Genomic DNA, 10,886 nt, shown 5'->3' with positions numbered 1-10,886 from the left:
GAGGGAGTATTAACAAGTAAAAAAGTAAAGAAAACAAGGGTTTAATAGAGCTCATGCCATTTCCAAACCGATTCCGAGCTCAAGCTCAAATTTCAGAGCACGATTCCAAGACACTTAAAAAAAAAAATTAAAACGAATTCTTTTCATTGATTCACTTTTCATTTGAACGATTCGTAAATATCTATATTAAAACTCCATTTTATACAAAATTTTACATAAGACGGCCTTATACAAAAATAAGAATCAGAGCCAACGTCGACAATATAAATATAAATGATAAGCAAACAAAGAACCACCAGAGTCGTACACTCCAAATATTAATAATACTAAATTAACAGACATCTAAGTCTCCATACGTTATATTCAAACTTTCTCATCAAATCAAACTTAAATTACTCTCCACAACCTTCCAAATATTAAACGTAACATCTCAGCCGCTTTGTCTTACCATTTTGTATATATAACCCTTATACTCAACCTCACCAAACTTATCAAAACCAAACTTACACCATAACCAAAAATCCCCGAGAGCGGATTCTCTGTCCCATTTACAGTAACAACAACACCATAATGTGTGATTTAGATCAAGAAGTTGAAATCCCTCAATATTTCTTATGTCCAATTTCCCTACAAATTATGAAAGACCCGGTTACGACTGTAACCGGTATAACTTATGACCGGGAAAACATCGATCAATGGCTTAAAGAAGCCGTTGATCCTGTTTGCCCGGTCACAAAACAACCATTGTCATGTGACTCGGATTTAACCCCGAACCATACGTTACGTAGGCTTATACAAGCCTGGTGCGTGGTCAATGCTCGACATGGGGTCGAGAGAATCCCGACCCCTAGAGCAGCATTGACCCGCACCCATATTGTTAAGATCCTAAGGGGGTTGACCGTGCCCCGGCTACAGTCCGCTGCATTGGATCAACTCCTCGCTATTGCCACGTCAGACGGGCTGGTCAATGATAGGCGGGTCATGGCTGAGTCAGGTGTGGTCAAAGCTATGGTTAGTTATATTATTAAATGTAGTAAGGAGACTAAAACGACGTCGTTTCTTGAAAAGGCGTTACGGGTTGTTAACGCGGTTTGGACACCTACGTCAACGGAAGTTGTTAAATGTGTGAGCGAAAATTACGAGCTTCTCGATTCCATTACGTCGATTTTAAACAAAAATAGTTGTTTTAATAACACGACGAGAAATCTCGCGGTTATTTTTATGAAGGACGTGGTTAAGGTCGCGAGTTCAAGCCTAGCCGAACAGTTAAGCCCCGAGTTTTTTGAAGGAGTCATCAAAATATTAAGGTCAAGAGGAGAAATAAATGAGGGCGATTTCGCGGGCCCCATTAAAGGGGCCCTTCGAATTTTGTTAGAGGTGTGCCCACACGGAAGGAACCGATACAAAATAATTGAAGCGAACGCCATCTTTGAATTACTCGAACTCGAACTCGAGCTGAACTTAGCCCAAACCGAGAAAAAAAAAATTACCGAGTTAATATTTTGTCTATTGGCCCAATTATGCTCTTGTGCCGAGGGTAGGGCCCAATTTATGGCCCATTCGGGTGGGATTGCGGTCGTGTCGGAAAAAATACTTAAGGTGTCGCCGGTGGTGGACGATAGGGCGGTCCATATATTAGCGCTAATATCGAAGTGTTCCGCCACGAAGGAAGCGTTACAAGAGATGCTTAAGGTTGGAGCTGTGTATACGCTTTGCATAGTTTTACAAGCGGATTGTGCTAAGTATTTGAAGGATAAAGTTAGGGAAATATTAAGGGTACATTCTTATGTTTGGAATAATTCTCCTTGTATTCAATTTAATTATGTTTTGACTAGGTATCCTTTGATGCAATTTTGATTGTTTTAGGCTTGTTAGATTTTTTTTTTTTTTTTTTTTTGTTCCCAAAGGGTAAATAATATGAAAAAAATTATACAAAGATCTTAGAAAATGTTTAGAATTTTCATGTTTTTCCTTGATGATTACTTGAAATTTGAATATATTCTTATTCTCGTCCTGGTTATTTGTTTATCTATTCTATTTTAGGACGTCTTAGTTAGTTATTTACCTTTATATTTTGAGAATGTTTTTCAATGGTACTTTGATCACCCACAAGTAGACCGGTCAAACAGGTCGGGTGGGTCGGGTCATACGGGTCGGGTCAGGATACGGGTCGGGTCAAATACGAATCGAGTCATACGGGTCACGAGTCGGGTTAGGATCAGAATACGGGTCAAGAAATAATTTTTAACGTCTTTTTTAAACGATTTTTTAATTTAAAAAATATTTTTATTATTTTAACCATATTCATCATATACAATAATTATATTGATATAATTATTAAAATAAACTCTTTTTAATAATTATTTTATTATTAAATATTATAAAAGTGATATAAAATTGACTTTTTAGTTGAATTTTTAATTTTAAGTAATAAAAAAATAATTTTTTGACTATATTTTCAAATATAATATATAAATGTCAATATTTTTAATAAAATTCATGATTTTCCCTTGATCCAATGGGTCGACCCGTTCGGATCGGGTCTCGACCTTAAAATAACCGGTCATTTCCCAACTTGTTAATTACGGAATACATATTTGTGTTATGACTTTTGGGCAACTCAATGAGGATATATACACGATTGTTAAAGATGGGTAAACGAGTTGTTGAGTCCGATCTTTAAATCTACCGATCTGTAAATCTACCGATGTGCGACAATATCCTAAACATACACATTGGAAAAGATCTCAACACGAGCCTTCTACTATACTACTATAAGTCTACAACTTTTGTATCAAGCGATGCGCGCTTAAATGCATGCATTGGAAGCACAATTCATAACATTCCCCGTATTGTTCCGTGATCTCGCACTGCACTTTTTCTCTATGATTATATCTATGTCACTACTCTACAGTTTGAGATAAATCGGCCACAAAAGTTTTTGGATGTTGAATTGTTGACTCGAACTGAGACAATTATCGAAAACTATATGATCCGAAAAATCACAATTTCAGGTGATAATAATTAGCCTCAAACAACTATTTAGAATCACATCATAACTGTTAGCGTTCAAACCTATGTCTCATATCGGTGGTGAAAAGATGTAAGATCATCTCTCATATCGGTGGTGATAATAATAAATCCGTGAGGGTTTAGCCCAAGCGGATAATATCGTACTGTTATGGATTGTGGACGCAGATGCAGCAGAGGTCCAACATAAAATATCTACGTTTCCGCACAACATTAACCTATCTACATAACTATAGCAAATAATGTCTCAATAACAAGGCTGGGCTTGAAATTGCCGCGCTCAAACTTTAGTACTATTAGGCAAAGACCTGAGTGACAGATTATATAAATTTCACAATAAAAAAAAGAGTTAACGTCACTCGGTGTTAGCTAGGAACAATAGTTTGATATCAGGCACCAACCATACTCGATCACATTGAAAAGATTAAATTATAGATACGAAAATATTTGATATGATCGAGTATCATAATACAGAAATTCAATATCATCCGATAATATTGTACCATTCCTTTTACAATTTGTATGTGTGAGATAGTAGACCTTATGAACATCACCGTAAAAGTTTTCAAATGTGGTGTGGCGGCTTAAAGTGCTTAACTAAGGTCCCATGTGTCTAAAATCCAAATGTGTAAATGCCTCAAATTAGTTAGTTAATACAGCGGTCAAAAACAGCTAAAATATGACTGCTTTTTGCATGAAAAATATATAGCAAAATAATAAAAACATACACAAAAGAGGAAGATTCATTGCATATTTGCATGCCATAATTGATCCATTCCACATTTCCACACCTTCGGAGGGGCTAGCCAACATACTAAAATTAATATGGTTAAATTAATCATTCCTGTTGAATTAACCTTTTTTGACTTAGCTTTGCTTCAAGCTTGGAGAGATTGACCCATTAAGTTAACTTCGGTATTCTAAAAAAACATTGTCTTGACTATTGGTACCGGATACTCCTGATCAACCAAAAAAAATCGAGTACAAGGACTTTTATTTGCCTTTTTTTTTATATATGTGAAGTTAAATCACGTGTTAAATGCTTGGTGAAATCGTCAAATGAAATGTTGATATCAATTCAAGAACTAAAAGGAGCAAATTGCTTAATAACCTAATTATAATATATGTCATGCAATAAGACTGTGTAAATAACACATTGTATGAGTCAATTAAAATTTGAATTTTTTTTTTTTTTTTTTTTTGACAGCTGTAAATAAAGGGTATTACAGTCGCATGGCTTGCTGAGCTAACCTATGAGCAATACCATTTAGATGTCTCGGAATAAAGTTAAAACATAAGCAATGAAAAAAGCTGAACTTCCTGCGTAAATCCTCAAGCAAACCAGCAATTCGATGATCCTCCTTTTCAACCCCTGCTAACTGATTGACAAGCTGCAAGCAATCCATTGAGATATCAAGATGGAAAATCCTCTCCTTATACGCCCACAGAATGACGTCTCTAACCCCCAATGCTTCAGCCTGTAACGTCGATTCTGCTCTGAGGTGCGCCTGTCTTCGCCCTAGTTCTTTTCCAGTACTGTCATACGCCAACCACCCGTATGCCGCCTCATAGTTCCGAAACCAACTAGCATCCACTTTAACACGTATCACATCACAATTGCCTTGATTCCCAACTATGATTACAGGGTAGCCATTACGTATAACTAATTTTTCCCCTTCCAAAGCTTCCTCTTCTTCATTTCGCAGCGCCTTCAAGGGTTGTCCTGTAGCAGTAGACTGACTCAATATTTGAACGTGATGGGGCATATTCTGCACCCTCTGACCGAGTCAACATATTGAGTAAGGTCAAAGATATCCACAGCAAGTCAACGACTTAGACAGCCTAACCGTCGCAGCCTGTCGGCATGTCTCTTGTGCCTCGGCTAGGACAACTAGCCAGCCGGGGCACATATCCGCGAACTCATATCCAAGACCCCTCGTCGGCGAGTCAGCAGGGCCCGCCGGCCTGCCATGGGTCCCCGGCCGAGGGTAGATCGGTCTTTCCACCGCTAGCCACTTGGCCACTTGGCTACCACGTGACAAAAGGTGAAAGTCTCATAAATACTCCTCAACTCTCATTGAGGAGAGGATCCACAATTTAACCTAAGAATCACTATTCATCTGGTAATATCTTCCTTATCTCTCTACAAAATATACTTCGCCAAGTAACAACAACTCATCTCTCTAAGTTTACTGACTTGAGCGTCGGAGTGAGTTCGCTCGGTCCAAAGCCGAGCCCTCAGTTTGTTCATTGTTTCAGGAGACCGCAAGGAGGATTCAATCAAAGACGTCATTCTACAAGCACGGGTGGTAAACAACACTGCTCTGGAATTACACCCGGAACAGAACGTTTTTCCGGACTGATTTAAATATAACATTTGTAATCATCCACAAATTTATGACCATCCCCTGAAAAATGACATTGTTCCTCATACTCCATATACTCCACAGGATAGCCACAAAGTTTATCACTTTACGGTCCCCTTCCTCTCCTCCAGTCAGATAGCGTATCCAGTCAATAATCCAATCAGTTATGGGGATTGACCCTGCATTCTCAACCCTGATTCCCAAATCTGAGCCAGCCCAAATCCTGCTTGATATCCCGCAAACCCTAAACAGGTGTTCTGGAGTTTCCAATCGTTGTTGCTCCCCACCACACATACCACAAAAATGCTCAATGTCTAAGCTACGTTTGTGAAATTCATTTCCGGTAGGTAAGGTGCTGGTAATGATCTTCCACACCAGTATTTTCCATACCTTTGGTACTGGAAGCTTTCATAGTACTTTCCGACAGAACTCCCTGCCTCAATCACTGATTCTAGTTGAATTCTTGATAGTGCTCTTTTTGGCCATGTACTCTTCAAAAATTAGCCCAGGCCATAACCACTTTTGACCGTATAGATCCCCTCTTTCGTGCTTGGCCAATAAGCCATGTCACTTGTACGAAATTCACATAAGGGGATTGCTAGGATCCGTGTTGCCCACTCCTCCGTGAAAAGACCCCTTATAAAAGGTTCATTCCACCTACCATCAAGATGAAGTAAATTTCTTACCTGTAGGTTAGCCAGATGGCTATTGCTCATATCCAACCAGTCATTTTTAGGCTCCGGTCTCCTCCCCTCCACCCATCTGGAAGTCCAGACGTTGAGGGTCGAATCAATGCCAGGTTTGCACCCGGTATTCTCCATAATAACAGGTAGCCCATGCAAGAGGCTACGTGTACCCCATGAGCCCCCAGAGCTCCGGATAGGAACCATAGTACCATACCATGCTGAAACACTTGAGTGCCAAACAAATGTTAAGACACCATTAGTCAATTATATTAGTAAGGATTTTTATAAGTAATCTGACTATTCAATTATTATTCATTAGCAATAATCACAAATAATCAACTCTTTTCACTTAATCTTTAGATGAACTTAGTTGGGATCCTCAGACGTATTTCCCTATATTCTTGGCATAAATGACAGTTGACAGATGCGTCGCAAAATCCTGGAAAATAATTAATGAGATAAATAAATCATGGACACTAATAAGAGGGCTTGATTTCACTTGATAGCAAAGTTAAGGGGAACTTAAGATGGTCGTTTACCACTTTGGCGGTTTAAGAAGTCCTTGTGGTAAATTTTATTGTTGCTTGCATATTTTTAGTTTTGGAGGAGTGTGAAGATAAAATTGAGCCCAAACATAGCGTGTGTGAAGAATTACATGTAGGTCTCCCACATCGGAGAAATAGAGAAGAGTGATATAGTTTATAATCCAAGGGGCTACTCCTCTCATTGCCAATTGGTTTTGGGATGGAACCTTCTTGGACTTGTAAAATCTCTCCTCCTCGATGGGCGCGGCCCAGGCCCATGTGCGATTCTAAAAGCGTGACTGTGAGGCTTTATCGCGTTGTTGATGCCCTTATCCAAGAAATATGGATACACTTATGCAGTTTGCCTTCTCTTGGCTTGCTATTTTCTTTTGTGGACGATTTTTACTAAACGCTGCTTTTAGCTTAATATAGAGCTGACTAATACTCCCTCCTATTCTAAATAATTTTTCCTATTTCTTTTTTCGTCTATTTACAATGCTCTCCCTATTTTCTTATTTGACAAACTCTTATACTTATTTTAATCACCCCACCCCCACAATACCCCACAATACTCATATTTTATCTTATTTTAATCACCTTACTCCACAACAATACTTATTTTAATCACACAATACCTTCCCTCTCTTCAATCCCCTACCCCAATACAATACTTTATCATATAATACTCCCCTCCTTTAATTCTCGTGCCCTCCATGAAAGGGGAGGGTTATTAAGAATAGGAGGGAGTATATATTTTGAATACAGATGTAATTTTAGTGATTCAAGATGTGATCTTTTGTTGGATCAAGTAGGTTTTGTCGAATGGTGGTTGTTGGAGTATAAATCCACTTGTGAGTCCCACATCGGTGAAAAAGAGAGAGATTGTCTATCTTATAAGGCCTAGGGGTGTTTCTCCCATTGCCAATTGGTTTTGGGAGATAAGAGCATTCTCGGGCTTGTGAGTTAGACTTCTCTCCTCCACCGCGGGTAAGGCCAGACCCGTCTCGTGTTTATTAGTGGTTTTTAAGAATTGGCTTTGTTGGAGTAATTTCGGGTTTAATTGTTTTTTGGGGGCTGTGAGTTTATGAGCATTTGTATGACGGGCTCTTCGGTGGGGATGGTTGGTTTGGAGGTGGTGGTCTCTTTTTAAAATTAGTGTTATCAATTTCATTTATTGTCCTGCTTGTTTGTCTTAATAATCTCCTCATATAGGAGTCATCATTGTAGTCGAATAAATGGTCTTGTTGGGGTGATGCCGGTATTCTCTTGGGTTCGTTTTGGTTTCACTAGTGAATGGTCTCAAGTGGTACGTTTGGCTCGGACATTGGTTGATGGTAGATTGGTTGTGGAGTTCTGTTTGTTCCTTCTTATCTGCATTTTTTATTTCTTGATCTGCTGGTTTTATGACCAAAGGGGCCGATCTCTAAGGTGTTGAAGTTTTATCTCCGTTGATGGCAGACTTGGTCGTCTTGATTGTCATCACTTTGTCTTTCTACGTTCTTTTCGAAAGAGCGTAAGTACACCTCGTTATTGTCTCTCTACGACTCGTAGCTACCAACAATATTTGGAGATCTTTCGTGCCGATGACGCTGGTTCATTTGCTCGTCACCAATCTTTTGCTCGCTTCCATCAAGACTTTGTTGTCCTAGTTTGTTCTACTATTGTAATGTTAACTAATGTTTATGTAATCTCTAAGTTTGGCTTGCTAGTACTAGATTTGGTAGTTTGCTTGGGATATTGTCCCTTCTGGACGCTGACTCCCTTCGAGTATACTGACCGGCGAGTACATTAGGAGATTGTGGTAGGTGGTGTGTGTAATAATGGGGGATTAGTGATGTATAAATTTGAGGGTGAGAGAGGCCGATGTGTGTGTGATGTTTTTCGTGGAGTGGGTCAGATTTAGAAGTTAAATGAAGAGGGAGAAAATATGAACTTATACAATAGGTAAAAAAATTAAAGGGAGTCAGACTCACCAAAGTCTTAAGATTCTGTCACTCTAGCTTTCCACTAACTTTTATTATTTTTATATTGTTAAGACTCGTCTCAAACTTGCCTAAACTCCATACATTATCAGTCAGATTCATCTCAGACCCTACTTTTCCATTTCACTTTTTTTCAGAAACTTTAAAAAAAAGATACTCCTACTTTCCTTTGAATGTGGGTCAAGACTCACCCAATGTCTTGAATTGAGTCTTGAATTTTCAAGACTGGACTTAAGACTTTGATAGATTATTGGTAGTCTAGACTCTTGGGGAGTTTTGTCTTAAAATTTACCAAAGTTTTATCTCAAAACTACCAATAATCTTACCCTTAATTTGTTTCGGGAAGAAAAGACGATAGAATGGATTAAATTCAAATTACTTAAATAATAGAGTAATTTAAACCGGCTACCCATTAAATGAACACAAATTAGATAAGTGGGAGGAAAGAGCCGAGTCTAACACACGGATGTGGCCAAAAGTCAAGAATAGTACCCCTTAAAAATCTGCCCAGGCCTACATATGCCGGCTATCTTACGGTCTGTCACTCTTACTATTTGCCCAGTCACTATTCTAAAACACGTTTTATATACATGGTGCGTATCGGCCTATCGTGCAATCAAGTCATTACAAGTTTCCACTCTCTAATTATACGTCAGGTTATTGTTAAACCGTCTCTTATAAAAAATATTTTTTAATTCAAATACAGTCTTATTATGTTTAAATAATCTGTCGAAAATTACTGATATATTGTATACATTATCGAATTCTCTCTACCTAGTGTATGATGACGTGTAGTGATCAAGTAGGGTTTTTTAAGTATACCTTATTCGTTTTCTTAGTAGTTCAGCCCATGGTTACCGGATTTACAATGAAAACACCTTTACTTATTCACGATTTGCTCTTACATGATGTGTATTATATGTATTAATTACTGTATTTTTATTAAGCAACATGATAGAATTCACTCTTAATGATTCGCGATTTGCAGGGTACCAAGTGAATCCGGTAACCCTGGTTCAACCCCTTGGAGATTCGTTTAAATTTCGCATGTTTTACTTTTAATGTGTCATTACTCATTAAGGATTTATGGAACAGTTTTGACGATTATTATAAGTGAAAACTACTTGTGGTTGAGAGTACGTAGACTAAACTTGGATTTTAATGCATGGCTTATAATTGCTTGTCGGTAAAAAGTGATGGTTGATAATTGATTGATTATAGTCCTTACGAAAATGTCAAATTTGATCATCTTTTCAATTTGCATGCCTTAACCAACTCGCAAGATTTCAAAAGAAACTTAGTAGTCAAGCTTTGATGACCTAATACTCATTATTTCTTCTTCTGGAAGTAGATTTTACAATTTTGTTACCACATATAAGTCAAGATTCGTCTAGGAACTTCAAGATCCACTAATATTTCTCTCCAAATCATAAAGGTATGAGTTAGACAAGTCTAACGTAACACTATTTCATATAGTAGTAGCAGCGACGGGACTACGGGAGTAATGAAATAGTTTTACAGTTAAACTTAGCATTCTCGTTAATTTTATCAAACTGAATAAATAAAATACTTTTCTCAAATTGATTGGTTGACTAATTATTCATATCTATCTTGTTACATTTACTACATTCGTTGTTATTACTTTAATTTTCATTACTCCCGTCGATATTATTGCTATTTTCACTATTTCCACATTTGATATTGTTAATATCAACAAGGGTTATTGGCTTCAATGATAAAGAGTCCACCTTCTAACCATGAAGTCAGGGGTACGACTCCCAATGATTTAAAATACAACCTTGTTGGTACGTAGGCGAACTGTAAACACCACCTTAGGAGTTTAAGGCCTTGTTCTTTTGGACTTAAAGTCACTTAATTTAAGTTCACTTCAGATCCTATAAGTTGATTCGATTGAGATCGGATCCTATAAGTTGATTCGAGATCCTTTAAGTTGATTCGATTCGATTCGAGATCCTATAAGTTGATTCGATTCGAGATCCTATAAGTTCAGATCCTATAAATTCAGTTTAGAAAACTTATATATAGAGTATTATTTTTAAAAAACAACGCAAAAACATTTGACATTATTAATTATTCGATACATATATACATTATTATTTTTAAAACAAAATTAACACTCTTCTCATTATTTTTTTATCGTAATGTAACCGTAGTATAATGTATGAACAAACCAATGTATATAAAGCGGAAAAAATGTTATTATCTTACGTTTTGTTTTAAACTATATTTTCTTATCAATGTTCTCTTTTGGCTGCCCACTAATTTCTTGTAAAAAAT

General features: G+C 37.4%; 1 protein-coding gene across 1 annotated transcript; it reads left to right on the top strand.

The window, feature by feature from the left end:
- Window positions 1-310: 310 nt before the first annotated feature.
- On the top strand, window positions 311-2,014 carry LOC141590861 (E3 ubiquitin-protein ligase PUB24-like). Its single transcript, XM_074411387.1, has one exon. The coding sequence runs from the start codon at window positions 571-573 to the stop codon at window positions 1,855-1,857; it is 1,287 nt and encodes a 428-aa protein (XP_074267488.1). The 5' UTR covers window positions 311-570; the 3' UTR covers window positions 1,858-2,014.
- Window positions 2,015-10,886: the final 8,872 nt, after the last annotated feature.

This window comes from Silene latifolia, chromosome 7 (genome assembly GCF_048544455.1).
Source record: "Silene latifolia isolate original U9 population chromosome 7, ASM4854445v1, whole genome shotgun sequence".
Taxonomy (NCBI): domain Eukaryota; kingdom Viridiplantae; phylum Streptophyta; class Magnoliopsida; order Caryophyllales; family Caryophyllaceae; genus Silene; species Silene latifolia.
This window is presented reverse-complemented; position numbering and strand designations above follow the sequence as displayed.